At 43.5% G+C, this 20,191-nt stretch overlaps 1 protein-coding gene and 1 long non-coding RNA gene across 2 annotated transcripts in view; both read right to left on the reverse strand.

The window, feature by feature from the left end:
- Positions 1–20,191, reverse strand: part of LOC142074791 (uncharacterized) — a 244,618-nt gene that overhangs the window by 169,248 nt on the left and 55,179 nt on the right. The window lies entirely within an intron of this gene.
- Positions 1–20,191, reverse strand: part of LOC142074657 (small conductance calcium-activated potassium channel protein 2-like) — a 136,960-nt gene that overhangs the window by 107,658 nt on the left and 9,111 nt on the right. The window contains exon 3 of the mRNA XM_075135417.1: positions 5,739–6,157. Coding sequence (XP_074991518.1) covers positions 5,739–6,157 — 419 coding nt within the window. The remainder of the gene's footprint in view (positions 1–5,738; positions 6,158–20,191) is intronic.

Here is a 20,191-nt window from a genome sequence, read left to right on the forward strand (position 1 = left end):
TTCGGGGATCCCCCGGTTGGCGAGGTAACGAAAATAAATTTACTCTTTGCATTTCATCCGTGGTTTTGTGGTGACCCACACATTTGGCGTAGTCAGCAGGATCCAGGAACAGCCATGCCATGGCCGGCAAAAAAGTCAGGGACCGGGGAGGCCACAACGGTGACTCCTCGTATTCCGGGATGGCCCAGTACTGAGCGCTGGACCGCCATGGCCTCTTTCCTGCCTACATCGGCTCCACCGGAAGCATGGCCTGAAATAGATGACGGGGCGGTGGTTACCCTCCCCAGACAATTGAAACGGCTATGCGCGGATTGCCATGGAAAGCGGCATCGGAGTCTTCTTGCAAATTAGCGGGGAGATTGGGATGGTTATTAGTTACTGGTCTTAGAGCTCTTGATCGTGAAGTTGTGGCATTACGGAGCAAAGCGAGAGAGTTGGAAAGGGAAGTCAGGACTTTACAAGATGCAAAGGCGATCGCGCAAGAAGTAATTACTACTCAAGCAGAGCAGTGCCATGGGCTGCAAGGTACTGTAGAGCGGTTGGTAGTGCATATTGCTAATAAACGAGGGGACGTTCGGAGTGATGGCATTTGTCTTCCCAAGTAACCATTACGCGTGATGGAGCCCTGCTTTCCTGGGGATGGCTGAACACCTGCCTGCCGATGGGAAGTAGTGAATGAATTCCTTGTTTTGCTTTGCTTGCGTGCACGGCTTTTGCTTTCCCTATTAAACTGTCTTTATCTCAACCCACGAGTTTTCTCACTTTTACCCTTCCCATTCTCTCCCCCATCCCACCGGGGGGGGAGTGAGCGAGCGGCTGTGTGGTGCTTAGTTGCCGGCTGTGATTAAACCATGACAGTCCTTTTTGGCACCCAACGTGGGGCTTAAAGGGTTCAAGATAACGACAGATTTGATTGGAATGTGCTAGACTGAAATTATAGCTGTTATTGCTGTTTAGCTATTAATCGGCAGGCTCCTGTGCTTGCCATGGGGCTTGCTTGCCTCACTGTATATTAGGGTCTAGTGCTCGTTAGTGGCTGCTTTTTGCTTTCACTGCTTGCTGTGCTGCTGTACTGCTGATCATCTTACTGTGCTGTGCCTGGGAACATTCTGATAACAGCAATGGGGATGCGCCTGGGCATCGCTGCTGTTTCTGTGCTGCTGCACTGGACAGGCTGGAACTCCAGCGTGAACTCAAGTCGAAGGGACTGTGACCTGTGGATGAGTCCACGCGGGAGCAGGACACCCCGAAGCATCTGTGGCTGTGGTTATGTCTGTGCCGCAGCAGGTATACCTCTGAAGGGATTGTGGCAGATGACTGGGCCAACATTGGCCCCCTGCCCCCGTCGAGGGGGTGGCGATATGTATTCACTGCTGTGGATACAGTGTCAGGATTGTTTTTTTGCTAAACCCACCAAATATGCTAATCGACATAACACAATTGAAGCACTGGAACAACTCATTCATCAATACGGACCTCCTCACCAAATACAAAGTGACCAAGGAACACACTTTAGTGGACATAATGTCCAAGATTGGGCTCAAGGGCTAGGGATAGATTGGATATTCCACATTGCCTGCCATCCCCAAGCTAACGGCTTGATTGAAAGAATGAATGGGATGTTGAAGGAACAATTAAAAAAGCTAACCAGTACTAAAACTTTACAACATTGGAGTTCACATCTTCCTAAAGCAGTTTTTTTGTTAAACAGCCGGAATATTCATAATCAAACACCCTATGATCGTATTACACCACCTCCAGTACAAAACATGGTGAGGGTTGAAATTCTTCCAGATGGTATCTCTCCCAAAATATTAACTACAGGGGAAATGGAATTGTTTACACCGACGGATTGCGTGGTGGGACCGCGACCTATTAGCCTAGACGTGAAGATTCATATAATAACCCCTGAGAATGCCGTATGGTTCTGTACCCCAACTTCTCCTCTTATTTTACATCCTCTGTTGATATCAGATTCTCGAGTTCTTGTATTTCAGGTATCTTCGACGAATACCCGTGCCTTATCTAGAGGAGATAGCATTGGAACGGTGTTATTGGTGTCGCGAACCCAACATTGAATTGAAGTTCAACCTGAAAAAGCGCAAGCCATAGCTCTTCAATCTGTGTGGGCAATTACCCCACATCAGGTTATCAAACCCGGAGTAATATTAGCTGAAGGAGCTGGAGCAACGGCGTATGTATTACTGGAAGGAGATGACACTCCTGTTTTCCTCCCTTATCACAGGTTGGCTCATCATGCTTTGTAGTCTTGTACTACAAGCACATGCCCTGGATACATTTCCGCGAGATCGACATGTAAATACTTAGATTTGGTTGGCCTCTACTGTAACTAACTCATCTGCCTTTTGTATTGAGGGAGGATTAACAGCTGCAGATCTTTTGACAACGTGTTTCATTGGCGTGCCAACCCCAGTAGCTGTACTACAGAATTATACCATGCTAAGTGCTTTTGATATTAATGTTCCTCATTGTTATTCTTTCCGAGTAGGTAACGGCTGTATGCCAAGGAACATTACAAAATCGATCAGTGGTGGACTATCTCCTTCTTCGACACCATAAACGCTGCTTCGATTTTGAAGGCATGTGTTGCTTCAACTGATGAATCAGCCAGCGTAGAGGACGACATTCAACATCTCCAGGACTTAATGCACCAAATGAAACAGTCTACTGGTGGTGCCTGGCTGGCTGAGTGGTTTAATTCCCTGACAGGATGGGTGGGACACCTGATTCAAAGCATTATTGTAGGGATATGTTTATTCCTTTTTCTATATGTGTTTATTTAGTGGATGAGGGAAAGGCTGTGGATGTGGTCTACCTGGACTTCAGTAAAGCCTTTGCCACTGTCTCCCACAGCATTCTCCTAGAGAAGCTGGCGGCTCACGGCTTAGACAGGTACACTCTTTGCTGGGTAAAAAACTGGCTGGATGGCCAAGCCCAGAGAGTTGTGGTGAACGGAGTTAAATCCAGTTGGCGGCCGGTCACGAGCGGTGTTCCCCAGGGCTCAGTATTGGGGCCGCTCCTGTTTAATATCTTTATCAACGATCTGGATGAGGGGATCGAGTACTCCTTCAGTAAGTTTGCAGACGACACCAAGTTGGGCGGGAGTGTTGATCTGCTCGAGGGTAGGAAGGCTCTGCAGAGGGACCTGGACAGGCTGGATCGATGGGCCGAGGCCAACTGTATGAGATTCAACAAGGCCAAGCGCCGGGTCCTGCACTTTGGCCACAACAACCCCAGGCAACGCTACAGGCTTGGGGAAGAGTGGCTGGAAAGCTGCCTGGCGGAAAAGGACCTGGGGGTGCTGGTCGACAGCCGGCTGAACATGAGCCGGCAGTGTGCCCAGGTGGCCAAGGCGGCCAACAGCACCCTGGCCTGTATCAGAAATAGTGTGGCCAGCAGGAGCAGGGAGGTGATCGTGCCCCTGTACTCGGCACTGGTGAGGCCGCACCTCGAATACTGTGTTCAGGTTTGGGCCCCTCACTACAAGAAGGACATGGAGGTGCTGGAGCGTGTCCAGAGAAGGACAACGAAGCTGGTGAAGGGCCTGGAGCACAAGTCTGATGAGGAGCGGCTGAGGGAACTGGGGTTGTTTAGCCTGGAGAAGAGGAGGCTGAGGGGAGACCTCATCGCGCTCTACAACTACCTGAAAGGAGGTTGTAGTGAGGTGGGTGTCGGTCTCTTCTCCCAAGTAACTAGCGATAGGACAAGAGGAAATGGCCTCAAGTTGCGCCAGGGGAGGTTTAGATTGGACATTAGGAGAAATTTCTTTACTGAAAGAGTGGTCAGGCCTTGGAACAGGCTGCCCGGGGAAGTGGTTGAGTCACCATCCCTGGAAGTATTTAAAAGACGTGTAGATGAGGCGCTTAGGGACATGGTGTAGTGGGCATGGTGGTGTTGGGTTGACGGTTGGACTCGATGATCTTAGAGGTCTTTTCCAACCTTAATGATTCTATGATTCTATTACGTGCCTCTGTAAATTACCCTGCCCTACACCCCGCAAGCCCAAATGGACACCTGCGCCCTGCCTGTGCTGACTCACACACATGGTTTCTTCCTTTTGCTCCACCGCGTTCTCTCTTTTCCTCTCTTGCTTTCTCTCTCTCGCTCAGTCTCTTGCTTTTGCCCCTCACTTGCTCAGTATTTCTCTCTCCCACTTTTTCTTTCTTCAACTCACTTTGTCTCTTGTGTCCTTTCTCATGCTTTCTCTCTCTCTCACACTCTCACTTTTGCTGTCTCTCTTGGTTTATCTGTCTGCTCGCCCTCTCCCCCCCTCCCTTTCTCTTTCTCTTTTCCTATCTTACTCTCCCTCCCTCTCTCTCTGTCCCTCTAACTATTTATCTTTTTTTTAGTAGCTCTCTTTTCAGTTCCTCTTTTTCTCTCTCTCTCCCCCTCTCTCTTCCCCCCTCTCTTTCTCCCTGTTTCTCTTTTTTTCTCTCTCTTTTTTGTCTTTCTTCCCCCTTCTCTTTCTTTCTCTGTCTCTTTCTAACTTTTCCTTTCTTCTTCTTTGTCTCTCTGTTGCTCTCTTTCTTTCTCTCTTTTAAAATCTCTCTCCATCTCTTTCTCACCCCCTATTTATCTCTTTTCCCCTCTGGTTCTCTCTCTCTCTCTCCCCCCCCTCCCCCCCCTTGCCTCTGTTGTGGTTTAACCCCAGCCGGCAACTAAGCCCCACACAGCCGCTCGCTCAGTCCCCCCCAGTGGGAGGGGGGAAGAGAATCGGAAGGGTAAAAGTGAGAAAACGCATGGGTTAAGATAAAGACAGTTTAATAGGGAAAGCAAAAGCTGTATGCACAAGCAAAGCAAAATAAGGAATTCATTCACTACTTCCCATCTTACTTTTCCAGGAAAGCAGGGCTTCATCACATGTAATGGTTACTTGGGAAGACAAATGCCATATCTCCAAACTTCCCCCCTTCCTCCTTCTTTCCCCCAGCTTTTATTGCTGAGCGTGACGTCATATGGTATGGAATATCGCTTTGGTCAGTTGGGGTCAGCTGTCCCGGCTGTGTCCCCTCCCAATCTCTTGTGCACCCCCTTGCTGGGGGTGGGCAGAGTGAGAAACAGAGAAGGTCTTGACGCTGCGTAAGCACTGTTCAGCAATAGCTAAAACATCGGTGTGCTATCAACACTATTTTGGTCACAAATCCAAAACATAGCACCGTACGAGCTACTACGAAGAAAATTAACTCTGTCCCAGTCAAAACCAGTACATCACCCTTTCTTGATCTTGCCAACTCCCCAACAACATTTTTTCACTTTTTTTTTTTTTAAAGAAATAGGACAATAAAAGTCTAATTGAAAAAATACATTTCCCATTGGAATTTTCCATAGCTATTTTATCTACATTACTCTCAATAAATTTAACTCGTGAACACAATAAATGAAAGCTGTTATCAACACAGAATATCAACAACTGTAATTGTTGTTAAAAGACATTTTACGGTATCCCACTGTGTTTTAGCAAAGTTAAATGAAAACATTGAAATCAACTTGCAATACTACAATAAATGTTGTGGCACAAACTTCTCTACATAAGCCCTTCAGATTAAAAGGCAAAGCATTCCTGAAAATCTGTGACAGAGTGAAATCCAACCAGCACTCAACATATCAAAGACCAGGAAGCTCCATTCCATTAAATATTCAGGTCCTTCGAATAGAAAACCAAAGAAGCAAAACAAGACAGATGGACAGAACCAACCAACCAAACAGAACAACCTTACCTTTCACAAGCTCGGACAGTCCACGCAGCAATTATCCATAATGAGATACTAAAAACCAACAGTACAGTTCCTGGACATATTGTCATTAAAGTCTTCATAACAAAACGGGTATTGAAGTTTATCTTATTTAACGCTCCAATGCTTCTAGATGATGCATCAGTGAAAAGTTTGCTATGCAAAAGCATAACTCTGGCAATAAGATACAGCCTTAAGAACATTGGTATAGATAAAATAATATCCACATCGGCTGTTGTTGTGGATGGAGCGTAAGAAAAGGCAAGCCGGGCTGTCCATGTGAATGTATAGTTCCCAGGTATGGGATGTATAGCACATACAAGTATTTCCAAGCAGATAAAGAAAATACGCTCATAAGTCATGGCTATTCTCCAGTCATCTGCTCCATTGTCCACCATGAATAACTGAAATGATAAAATATAAGGTTAACTTTAGTATGCCATTAACAAACGTTGTTATAATTCCATTTTAAAATACCATCGTTTTCAGAGCTGCTAATGGACCACTAAAACCAAAATAAATATGCCATTTCAGCAAATGACATTACTAAGTCACTACTAAGTGAATGTGATTTTGGTTAAGCCAAAAAGAATGTTTTTGTGCACTATTTTTAAAACTGTATATGAAACTGAATTTCCACATATTATTTACTAAGATTTTTTCATATTTTTGTTTAATTGTCATTTTTGATAAAACAAAACTCTGTGCCAATTTAAACCTCATCCCTTCAAAATCAATTGCTTATTCAAAGTTCATAGAATTAAGAAGAACTTAAGAAAGGTTTTTCAGGATGGAAATCTAAATTACAAATTGAAAATACTTTCTGCAGTACAACGTTAAGACTTCTTTAGAGCACATCAGTGCTTCAGGCAGGAGAGATTATAGCTTCAGTAGAACTATTCAAGCTTTCTTCAAACTTCAGGTACCAATATAGACCAACGCAGGCTGCAAAACCATCCAAGAAACTACATAAAGGCTCTAAAAGATAACTCATAGTGAAAAATCAGTTCAACTGTACCTCAACTACTAGCAATACCTGAACTAGCTGTTTTAAAGCTAGGTTGACCATGTCTAAATGAACTGTAGTCACACCTTCAAAAAAACTAAAAATGAAAAGCAGAGGCCTGCAAACACCACAGTAGCCTAGGCAGCCAGGTGAGGTCTATTAGTAGCTGAAAATTAAATGCACATGTGTGTAGGTCCTTGCAGAATCAAAGCCTTCAGTTTACCACCCAGGAACAAAAGTAATAAAGCACTTCACACCGTTTAGTAAATGTTGTTCCTGAAGATTTACTAACTAAATACTTAATTGAACGATATTTGTCATTAGTAGAGAGTAGGGATATACAAGGTAACTTTTCAAAAAAGGAAAATAATCCATAATGACAAAGAACATACAATCTCAGCAACAGGAGAAGACCTTCGCACTACTTCACTTCTAGTCTGAATCTAGACAAGGCTGTTCAGTAAATATGTAATTGGAAATAAAAAACTTTTGCAGGATTTTTAAAATTAGATTATTCAAAAACTTAGAAGTAATTTAAGGGGTGAGAAGGTGAAATACACAAAGAATGTCCTTCTGAACGTAAGAAAAGTATTTCCAGCATGCTACACACCATATACAGGGCCAAACAAGCGATTCCTCATCTGCATTGCTTTTTGCCCCTTTCCATCCTTCAAAAGTTTAGAAATGCAAGCCTGAACTCTCTGTATATGTCCTTTAGAGATCCAAAACCACATTCTACATCTTCCTCCCAACACATTCAGTTTCTCTTCCAGAAAATTGCTCCAGTTATTTGTTTAAGAAAGTGATAACAATAAATTAACTTTATTGTAGTTGGAGTGACACTAAAAGAAAGAAAGAAGTTAACCACAGTAAGAAACAAACAAAACAAAAAAAGCCAACCCAAATTCTTTTATTTTTGGACCTGTTTTTTGCTCCTTCACGTTCCTTCTCTTTATCTTAGGTATAGTTCTTACCTCCACTGCAATACTATTAAAGCCAAAGGAACATAGTGTTGAATTAAGCTAAAGAAACAAACTCAGTGAATTCAGTGTATGCAACTGTTGTGGTTTAATCTGGCAGGCAGCCAAATACCACACAGCCGCTCACTCACTCCCCCCACCCCCAGCGGGACGGGGAGAGAATCGGAAGGGTAAGAGTGAGAAAAACACGTGGGTTGAGATAAAGACAGTTTAATAGAACAGAAAAGGGAAAATAATGATAATAAATAATGACAGAATATACAAAATGAGTGATGCACAATGCAATTGCTCACCACCCGCGCTGACCGATAACCAAGTAGCAATCGGTACTTCCTGGATCACGCCTACCGTTCATATACTGAGCATGACGTCACATGGTATGGAATACCCCATTGGCCAGCTGGGCTGGCTGTCCTGATTATGTTCCCTCCCATCTCGTGTACCTAGCTCAGTCAGTAGGCACGGGAGCTGTCCTTGGACTAGGAGGGCACTTAGCAACAACTGAAAACATCAGTGTGTTATCAACATTCTCCTCATACTAAATCCAAAACACAGCACTAGGAAGAAATTTATCCCTATCCCAGTCGAAACCAGGACAGTATCCACCCCTTATTCTATACCATTTACGTTATGCTTAGGTCTCACATTTTTCGATACATTTCAATTAACCACCACTATCTTTTTTATATATACATATATATATATGCACTCACAGATATCATTCCCTTAGTCTATGGACTATCTCTTTAAAATGTCCATTGAGTTCATTTAGTCCATGACTTTGGGCTCCATCTGTCATAACAGTCTTTCAGGGCCAGAGAGATGGTGTGTGGTGTTGGGCTGTTGCATCCTGAAGCCCGTTCTCATTTCGGTACTGCTGCACTCGTTCAGTTCTATCATTGTTGCACTTTGCTCGGTTTCATCAGAGTTAGTTCATTCTTCGTTAATCTGGGTGATTTTCACTGCTATACCATTGATAGCAACCATAGAAATAATGATATACAATATCATATAACAATTGACGTCATACAATTCAGTTCATTGGCTATTTTCACCCAAAATCAAATCCCCTTGAGGTACACACCGGACTTGCCCATCCTTTCGCATCACCCACCAAGTGCATCCAGGTCCTTGAGCAAAAGCAATCCCATGGATGGGTTTTCCCTTGCCAGAGGCAGGAGTAACCCAGACTGTCTTCCCCAGCATATTTCTTATGTGCACGACAGGGACTTTATCTCCATCTACAGTACGTAAGAGTCCTGATTGGGCAGGGCCAGCTCGATTCACAGACCCCCTAGAGTTGACTAACCAGGTGGCTTTTGCTGAATGTGTGTCCCAATGCTTGAATGTCCCACCACCCATTGCTCTCAGCGTAGTCTTTAGCAGCCCATTGTATCGTTCGATTTTCCCGGAGGCTGGTGCATGACAGGGGATGTGATAGACCCACTCAATGCCCTGCTCTTTGGCCCAGGTGTCTATGAGGGTGTTTCGGAAATGAGTCCCGTTGTCTGACTCAATTCTTTCTGGCGTGCCATATCACCACAGGACTTGCTTTTCAAGGCCCAGGATGGTGTTCCGGGCAGTGGCATGGGGCACAGGGTACGTTTCCAGCCATCCTGTGGTTGCTTCCACCATGGTGAGCACATCGCGCTTGCCGTGGCGGGTCTGTGGGAGTGTGATATAATCAATCTGCCAGGCCTCCCCATATTTGTATTACAACCATCGTCCTCCATACCAGAGAGGCTTTACTCGCTTGGCTTGTTTGATTGCAGCGCATGTTTCACATTCATGGATAACCTGTGCAATAGCGTCCATAGTCAAGTCCACCCCTCGATCATGAGCCCATCTATATGTTGCATCTCTTCCTTGATGGCCTGAGGCATCATGGGCCCACCGAGCTATAAATAATTCACCCTTATGTTGCCAGTCCAGATCCACCTGAGCCACTTCAATCTTAGAAGCCTGGTCCACCTGCTGGTTGTTTTGGTGTTCCTCAGGGGCCCGACTCGGGTACGTGAGCATCTACGTGACGTACTTTTACAACCAGGTTCTCTTCCCGGGCAGCAATATCTTGCCACAATGCGGCAGCCCCGATGGGTTTACCTCTGCGCTGCCAGTTGTTCTGCTTCCACTGCTGCAACCACCCCCACAGGGCATTTGCCACCATCCATGAGTCAGTATAGAGATAAAGTACTGGCCATTTTTCTCGTTCAGCAATGTCCAAGGCCAGCTGGATGCCTTTCACCTCTGCAAACTGGCTCGATTCACCTTCTCCTTCAGCAGTTTCTGCAACTTGGCGTATAGGACTCCACACAGCAGCTTTCCACCTCCGATGCTTTCCCACAAGGCGACAGGACCCATCAGTGAACAGGGCATATTGCTTCTCATTTTCTGGTAGTTTGTTATACAGTGGGGCCTCTTCAGCACGTGTCACCTCCTCCTCTGGGGATATTCCAAAATCTTTGCCTTCCAGCCAGTTCGTGATCACCTCCAAGATTCCTGGGCGACTGGGGTTTCCTATTCGGGCCCGTTGTGTGATCAGTGCGACCCACTTACCCCACGTAGCATCGGTTGCATGATGTGTAGAGGGGACCTTCCCTTTGAACATCCAGCCCAGCACTGGCAGTCGGGGTGCCAGGAGGAGCTGTGCTTCAGTGCCAACCACTTCGGAAGCAGCTCGAACCCCTTCATATGCTGCCAATATCTCCTTCTCAGTTGGAGTGTAGCGGGCCTCGGATCCTCTGTATCCCCGACTCCAGAACCCTAAGGGTCGACCTCGAGTCTCCCCTGGTGCTTTCTGCCAGAGGCTCCAGGTAGGGCCATTCTCCCCGGCTGCGGTGTAGAGCACATTCTTCACATCTTGTCCTGCCCGGACTGGTCCAAGGGCTACTGCATGAACTATCCCCTGTTTAATTTGTTCAAAGGCTTGTTGTTGCTCAGGGCCCCATTTGAAATCGTTCTTCTTCCGGGTCACTTGATAGAGAGGGCTTACAATCAGGCTGTAATCTGGAATATGCATTCTCCAAAAACCCACAACGCCTAAGAAAGCTTGTGTTTCCCTTTTGCTAGTTGGTGGGGACATGGCTGTTATTTTGTTGATCACATCCGTTGGAATCTGACGACGTCCATCTTGCCATTTTATTCCGAAAAACTGGATCTCCTGGGCAGGTCCCTTGACCTTACTTTGTTTTATGGCAAAACCGGCCTTCAGAAGGATTTGAATTATTCTCTTCCCTTTCTCAAAAACTTCTTCTGCTGTGTTGCCCCACACAATGATGTCATCAATGTATTGCAGGTATTCGGGAGCCTCACCCTGTTCCAGTGCGGTGTGGATCAGTCCATGGCAAATGGTAGGGCTGTGCTTCCACCCCTGGGGCAGTCGGTTCCAGGTGTACTGGACGCCCCTCCAAGTGAAAGCAAACTGTGGCCTGCACTCTGCCGCCAAAGGGATGGAGAAGAACGCATTAGCGATATCACTTGTGGCGTACCACTTGGCTGCCTTTGACTCCAGTTCGTATTGAAGCTCTAGCATGTCCAGCACAGCAGCACTCAGTGGCGGCGTGACTTCGTTCAGGCCACGGTAGTCTACTGTTAGTCTCCACTCTCCATTGGACTTTCGCACTGGCCATATGGGACTGTTGAAGGGTGAGCGAGTCTTGCTGATCACTCCTTGGCTCTCCAGTCGACGAATCAGCTCATGGATGGGAAGCAGGGCATCTCGGTTGGTGCGGTATTGCCGCCGGTGCACTGTTGTGGTAGCAATTGGTACCTGCTGTTCTTCAACCCCCAGCAACCCCACAACAGAAGGGTCCTCCGAGAGACCGGGCAAGGTGGACAGCTGTTTAGTTTCCTCCGTCTCCAGGGCAGCTATACCAAAAGCCCACCGGTACCCTTTTGGGTCCTTGAAATACCCTCTCCTGAGGTAGTCTATGCCAAGGATGCACGGAGCCTCTGGGCCAGTCACAATGGGGTGCTTCTGCCACTCATTCCCAGTCAGGCTCACTTCGGCCTCCAATACAGTTAACTCTTGGGATCCCCCTGTCACTCCAGAAATACAAATGGGTTCTGCCCCTTTATAGCTTGATGGCATCAGGGTACACTGTGCACTGGTGTCTACGAGAGCCTTATACTCCTGTGGGTCTGATGTGCCAGGCCATCAAATCCACACAGTCCAGTAAACCTGGTTGTCCCTTTCCTCCACCTGGCCGGAGGCAGGGCCCCTCTAGTTCTGGTCATAGTATCCGCTTCTCACTTCTTGCAAACGTGAGTCACGAATTCCTTCATTACAATCCAAAGTAAGATCAGCCCTTCTACTCTGTCTGGGGAACTGCTCACTGGAAACTGGACCGTCGTGAGACAGGTTTTTCCTGAAAACTGGAGCAGCATTTTTCCTGAGAGAACCCCCTTGTGTGATTGTTTTTCCTTGCAACTCACGTACCCGTGCCTCTAGGGTCAAGGTAGGTTTTCCATCCCACTGCCTCATGTCCTCTCCGTGGTCACGCAGGTAAAACCACAGGGTGCCCCGTGGTGTGTACTTTCTATATCCTCTCTCTTGAGCAGAAGAACGCTGACTCCGAATGGCTGAGATACTGGTCCATACAGGTGGAGAATAGGACCTATCGTCTTCGAGTTGCTGGACCTTCCGGGACAGTTTCTCCACAGCTGAGACAAGGGAGGAGGAGACACTTTCTTCATATTCTCGGAGATTGCTAACCACAACATCCACCGTTGGTGCTTCTTCCTCTTTCAAGCACAGTACTGCCAACGAATTGGCATACGACGCTGGTGCGCTCCGTAGTAATTTCCGCCACATGGGTCGCGTGCACTGGACTTCATCTGGATCTTTGGGTGTTCGGACATCGTCCAGGTCACTATAAACCACCTCCAGCACGCCTAGTTCTCTCAGGTACTGGATACCTCTCTCCATAGTGGTCCATTTGCTTGGGCGATATATAACATCTTCCTTGAAGGGATACCTTTCCTTCACGCCTGACAGCAGTCGCCTCCAGAGGCTGAGGACCTGTGTCCCTTTTCCAATTGCTTTGTCAATGCCTCCTTCCCTAGCAAGGGATCCCAGCTGTTTGGCTTCTTTCCCCTCTAATTCCAGGCTACTGGCCCCATTATCCCAGCATCGGAGCAGCCGGGTAACAATATGCTCGCCTGGACGACGGCTGAAATCTTTCCGCATATCTCGCAGCTCACTCAGGGATAGGGATCGGGTGGTTTCCGTCTCGTTTATGAGTTCTTCCTCTTCCTCCTCCCCTCCTCGTGATGGCCCTGCTCTTTCATCATCCCTTTCTAAACGACCTGATCTCCGCTTCCAAGATTTCCTCTTCTGTACAGGGGCAACGGATACCAGCAAGGGTTGGTCCTCTGGTTCAGCTGTAGTGCCTGTTGCTGGGGTTTGGGTAGCTGCAGTGCTTGTCATGGGGGTTGGAGTAACTGTAGTGCCTGTTGCCGGAGCTTGAGTGGCTGCAGTGCCTGTCGCAGGGGTTGGAGAAGCTACGGTGACTGTTGCCGGGGTTTGAGTAGCCACAGGGGTTGTCGTGGGGGTTGGAGTAGCCGCAGTACCTGTCGTGGGGTTTTGAGTAGCTACCGTGTCTGTTGCCAGGGTTGATCTCCCGCTGCCCACCGCCCCTGAGACTCGCCGCTCCGCCCGCCCAGACGAGGCAACGCCATTTGCCCTCCCTCTTTTCTGATTCCTGAGGGTTGATCTCTGGACAGTATTCCTGAATAGTTGTTTAACCCTAAACAAGGCCTGAACCACATTCAGGAGACATAGCAATATGAACATGCTTGTTTGAACATCCCAAGGATATTCAAAATTCTCAGGGAATAGTGTGGACGTCTTCATGAAGAGGATAGAAGAAAAAGGAGTTTCTGAAGATATGGAAGGGAAGATGAACAAGTGGGAGAAAGCGTCCCATCCTGTCTCCCCCTTAAATTCATTCTCCGAGGGGAAAAAAGTGCAATTACTAATAATTTCTAAGAGGTGGTTCCCGAGGTACAGAAATGACGGCAGTGCCGAGTACAGATACCAGATTAGACTTACGACCAATGATTTTATCACCTCATAAAACAGCAGCAAAATGATAATCTTGGCCCAGTTCCGAATAATGATAAACAGCACAAAAGGGAACACATATTGCAAGCAAGGTATTACATGACCCAACATTGAGAGCCAGCCCCACAACTTTGACAGCCAATACATCAACATTGTGACCAATCAATATAACGAATGCTATAACAATTTTGCCTTAACACACTTTGGTCAGATCTATCGTTATCTGAACCCTTCGAGCTCCACGTTGGCCGCCAAAAAGGACTGTCGTGGTTTAATCTGGCAGGCAGCCAAATACCACGCAGCCACTCACTCACTGCCCCCGCCCCCCCAGTGGGACGGGGAGAGAATCGGAAGGGTAAGAGTGAGAAAAACTCGTGGGTTGAGATAAAGACAGTTTAATAGAACAGAAAAGGGAAAATAATGATAATAAATAATGATAGAATATACAAAATGAGTGATGCACAGTGCAATTGCTCACCACCCGCGCTGACCGATAACCAAGTAGCGATCGCTACTTCCTGGATCACGCCTACCGTTCATATACTGAGCATGACGTCACATGGTATGGAATACCCCATTGGCCAGCTGGGCTGGCTGTCCTGATTATGTTCCCTCCCATCTCGTGTACCTAGCTCAGTCAGTAGGCACGGGAGCTGTCCTTGGACTAGGAGGGCACTTAGCAACGACTGAAAACATCAGTGTGTTATCAACATTCTCCTCATACTAAATCCAAAACACAGCACTAGGAAGAAATTTAACCCTATCCCAGCCGAAACTGGGACAGCAACATGAGCACATACACTTTCTTTTACCTGTAGTCTTTCTGAAGAATTTGTATGCTAGATATAAAAATGAAATTCATACTGGTAGGAAGGCAAATCTATCTATTTATTTGTTACCAAAAGACAGTTGGTTTGCACTTAGCAAATGTACTATTTGACATAGAGGGCCAAAGTTTCAAAATACAATGAGGCTCAAGTGCATTTGATTCTTGTGATTAGCCTGTAAATGCTGTCAGTCAGATCACACAAATGGTAAAACAGCTATAAAGAGGTCCAGGTATTTAGAGCATCCAGAATACAGATGAACAGTAACCAGTTTAACTGAATATGAGATAGATAATATCAAATCCCTCAAATGTTGTGTGGTTTTCTGAAGAAAAGAATAAATGAACGACACAGCTGACCATTTCAGTTCTTGGATACATATCAAATACATGCTAAATCAGCAGTGTTTTAAAATTTCTTTTAAAGTTGCAGAATATGCTGGAAAAGCAATGGTCTTTTGTCCTCCCTTTTTACCTACCGTCTTCACAGATTTCAATATGAATACTACATGCAGAAAGGCAATTCAAGAAAAATGATACCTTAAGTATTGATTCGATTCAAAAGATGAGAATAGAACGTTGAGTTAAACTTAGACATCAAAATTTGATCTTACAATTTTCATAAAAGAAAATGATATTTAATCACTTTTTTAAAAACTTCAGGATATTATTATGAAACATATACTTAAGAACATATTCAGTTGTCAGCAGAAGAAATCCTAATATGCTACAAAGAAAGAAGTTTCTCAGTGGTGCTAAGTAGAATGGGTTATGTTTGCAGGCACAGAAAATCCTTATCAACTTCCCTTGACTTTGGCTAAGCCAATTGCTTCTAAGAAAAATAATATTTGAAAGTGATAATGTCTTCAGCTGTCACATAATGAGATTTAGGAGGTGAAAACACAGAAGGTAGAAAGCACCAGAAGCCACAGAGGACCACAGATCCAGTACAAATATTCCTATTTTAAAAAATAGTAACATTTCAAAATCATATCTATGAGGTAAATTTCCATACAAATCCGCGTCTCTCAATTCAGTCCATGAAATACAGGAATATCAAATATTCTGGAACAAAATAGGCTGTGGATAACAAGTCAATTGGGATGTACTGAAAATAGATAGAAATTAGTACAGGATTTCATGTACATTTTATATGCTTGCAATTATGCAACCTACTAAATGCAATTGTTTATTTTTAATTTGGAAAATGCAGTGGTATTTGCGTGTTCCTGCTTACTATTCAGAAAGCAAGGAGGGAAAACGAATGAAGGAGAAAAAGAACAGCTGAACAGCACAATTTAAAGGGGGGGTGGTGGGTGTATATTTTTTTATATTTTTATATCTATATATATACCCTCTCAGCTGCTTTCAGTCAATTCTGTTATAATAACCATGCATTCATTTTATGATACTACTCCCCATTCGAATGGGGAATGATGCTAGTAATAAAAAGAGAACAAGCTCTTCCTATAAAATTGAGTCCTGCAGCCTATGCAGAAGGCCAAACTCCAGTCAAGGTCAAAGATGTTATGCCTGCTCATAGCTTTCAAATTTCTTATTAATTATTAGTCTAACATTGAAATCTAACTTAAGTTCTTCATCAGTGTTCTGTAAAGCTTCTTCAAATACAGAACTACCATCTACCTTTACTAAGCCTGCACTCTATAAGACAAATTAAAAAAAGTTATTTTCATCTGAAATTATATAATGCATTTCCAACATGTGGTATGTAAAAATAAGACATGAATCTTAAACTATAAATAAACTTGATGTTTCTAACACCACACAGTATAAATATAAAAATAGATAGCATATCATAGATATTAATGGGTGTTTGTGTATTTACATAACAATTTGTGTTAAATTCATATAACACCAGATTAGGAAAAGAGAAACAAATTCAGAGTAGACAGATTGCACACAATGACAACTTAGATCAGAGACTCCCTGAAGCTACTTAAAAGAAAAGTAGAGAAATTAATTTTGTAAATAATTAGTATATCAAAACAAATTCCTAGCAGGCTATCTGAGGATGTTGGTGAATGCAAAGTACAAGGAAATTGGCCAGTTTCTTTACAGTCCTGGTAGAAGAACAAATGTGAAAACAGTATCACTGCTCTGCTGTAAGGAATAAAAAGGAAGCGATAAACAATGATAAAGTAGCATCAGCTGTACTCCTTGAGGCATTCCTTGCAGAAGGAGAATCAACTGTACTCACAAAGGCATTGTGGCAATTGTTTAATTTAAAAATCCAAATTTTAAATGGTTAAATACTGGAGTCGCTTTACCCTTATAAAAGAACTGATGGAACTATGACACAGACTAGCAAAATATAGCCTCTGTGGCTGCTGTTCTACCAAATTTTTGACCAAACATTTTTCCATAGCTTCTAGTCCCCAAAATATCACTTATGCAGCTAAAAACAGCATTATAGTCCTCAGAGAGGAAGAAGGTATTAAGTACAAATGATTGAAAATCATATGGTGGTTGGAGATAGACATCTCAAGCCTTTCCCTAACTAGGGGATGAAAAACACCCTCTTCCATCATCAGAAGGTGTATAATCAAATGGTCTATAAATTATCCAAAGGCCTGTCCTCAATCTTGGAGAGCCTGTAGGAATTCCTGAGGACTCTACATCCCAAACACCTTCTCATCAAACACCTTCTGCATGCAAAGCACAGAAGGCAAAGAATAATGTTTTTCACAAAACTGCATGAAAGCCTTGTTGTCTTATATTTTCCAGAATGTTTCCCACATCCAGAGTTAAGACCAAATTTTCTAGTAAGTCATTAGAAATTGATCCACAAGATCTTGTGGATATAGCTATCTACACAAATGAAACATTCTTAGTTTGTTCAAATGGGGAAGTTAGACTATTCTATCATTCATACATGTGTATGCACATACACACACCCCCCTAATTATATAAATGCCAATTTAAAAGAATGATTGTAAAAGTCTGGTACTTAGTTTCATCATAAAAATGATTTTTTGCATAGTATATTTATTTAAATTTGGTATCTCTATGCAAAATGAGTTTTTCATGGTTATTGATATCTTGCTATACACACTGTGTATGTCAGTGCATGTAAAGAAAATTTCGTGTTAATGTGTGCTGGTGGCTAAGTAGGCTCGAAATGCTTCCCTCAAAGACAGCATTAAATCTGACCATCTCAGGAAGAGATGTGTAACTGAGGCTCAGACTACTTATGGTCTTTGTGTACCATATTTTCCAATGTGCAGCATCAAAAACTGCACATTAAAATACACCTGAATAATATACATCATAGTTACTATGACAGGGCACACGCAGAGAGGAACATAGCCACAACCATTTCAATAAACATATATGTGTTACTCAACACACTTATCAGGTTTGTCCATGTCTTTTTTAACCTCTGTCCCTCAGATCATTATAAAAACACTAGCCCAAATACTCTATGAGATAACAAAGAAAGGACACGATCACATAAACTAACATAAGGTTAAATTCTACCTCCCCATATTTTCCTTCTGTTCTAAATCAGATACTGACAGTATTCTTTTTTGCTTTCTCTCTCCAAAGATATTCTGAGGCATTGCTCAATATTTTTAAATGCTACAGGCCAGACTTTCAGCTCTATCATTTGTCTCAAACAACTGTGAAAAGGCTTAATCCCTGACAGCCTGTGGTGCTAAGGAACCATTACAACACTCAGCAACTGCTGGGACATATGGAATTTCTTTTCATGTCGTTCTCCCTGTATGTATGTGCTTCAGGGACCCAAAGAGGGCGAGATGCTCCTAAAACTGCCATTCTTTCTTCCCTACAACCTTCTATGCAGGCGATAGCGTCAAGAAGTTAAATCCAAGGACTCCAAGGAAAAAAAAAAGGATGTTCCTAGATATCCAGATTTCTTCCCCAGTGCTATAGAGAAGAAGAAACTCCCGAGAAAAGCACTATTAAAAAGATATTTCATGAGGCAATCTCCTACTTTAATTTAGTTTGGACTCTTGATGGCACAATCACACTTGAGCTTCCTCAGATTTTTAAACAATGGTGAGATATTTACTTATACAAATTTTTACGAGCCTTTGAACAAAATCAGAGGTCCAGAAATAGAAGCCCACCACTTGGGGTTTCCATATTCATTTGAGATACTCAGTAGACCCATCAGTAAGTGACTGAATTAAAGTTACTGAATGAGTTCTTTCAAAGTCAGTGTCCACTAAAGGTATTTCTTCATTTAAATAATATTCTTCATTTAACACTTATTCTATTATATAATATATTCAGACCCCACTCCCTCCAGCAGGGTAAAACACAATGAGAATAAGCTCCTTAAGTTACAACATTTAGAAAACTTCCATCCAGCACCAACAGTTCCCAAAAGCTCCTGTGACTGGGGTTGACAGTCAAAAATGTTCTCCAAGCAGATGCAGAAGGAACATGACTTAGTAAAGCTCTGAATATAGCATAAGTGGAGGAAGATTAATACAGAAAGAACAGTTTAGGTAGGAGTCCTGTTCCTTTCCTTTGCACAAACACGCAAAACGGGAAAATGGGACCAGTGCACTAAAGAAGTATTTTTATTGTTTTATACTATGTATTGTTCTGTTATTTAAAAAGTAAAGAATAAAAAAGAAAAGGAAATTTATGTTATTACATAACAGATATATTTACTAGTAAATAGACTGGGTGGCCCAGAGCAATCCAGAGTAGCTGCTCCATACAATTGATAGAGATGGAATGAAAAACATACATAGTTTTAAAACCATACTGTTGTTCCCAAGAATGTAAGGACAGAGCAGGTTATTTGCCTGTAGCAAATCTTTACAAAACATTCCACCAGCTAAGCTAACTTAAATACAACTTGTTTAGAACCCGACTTCCATCTGCTGACACTCCATGCTACCCCCTACTTCTACTGGCCTGTTCTGGCTCACTCTCACTGCTGAGAGTGTAGCTGGACATTAGCTATGCCAGCTTTATTACACCTGAAAGGAAAAGTGGCAAAGAAATATTGAATGGATTGCTTAGGTTCCCTTTGCACCTTCACAAATACGAACAACAAATGACCACATTGAAAAAATTAGTATACTAATAAAATATTTCCAAAACAAAAACATCTCTTTAAAAACCTTTTCTAGTCTTGTAGGTGGTCTGCTATAACTAGTGCACTAGTACTAGTACTAGTACTGGGACAGAAACATTAGTCAGATTCCAGAGTTAGGAATGAATTTAGTTTTGCACTGAAGCAGCGATTCCAAGACTGTGTATGAAGAACATAGCACATCTTCCCACAAAATATCAGTACTTTTATACAGAACTAATTTTAGAATGCATCTTGTAAGAAACCTAGTGCTCTCTGCCATATTTTTCCCCATTTCAAGTATCTCGGAAATAAAGTAACTCTAATTCTACAATATTCTTGTGGAAGCAAAATTCACTGAGGAGAACTATCTACATTTCAGAATTTTTATGTTGTTAATTTTAGATGATCATTTTACAGTTCTTGATTTAGGATTGATTTTTCTTCATTCATCACAAAAATTAATTTGTTCTACAGATCACTGCATG

Source organism: Calonectris borealis, chromosome W, assembly GCF_964195595.1.
Source record: "Calonectris borealis chromosome W, bCalBor7.hap1.2, whole genome shotgun sequence".
NCBI lineage: Eukaryota > Metazoa > Chordata > Aves > Procellariiformes > Procellariidae > Calonectris > Calonectris borealis.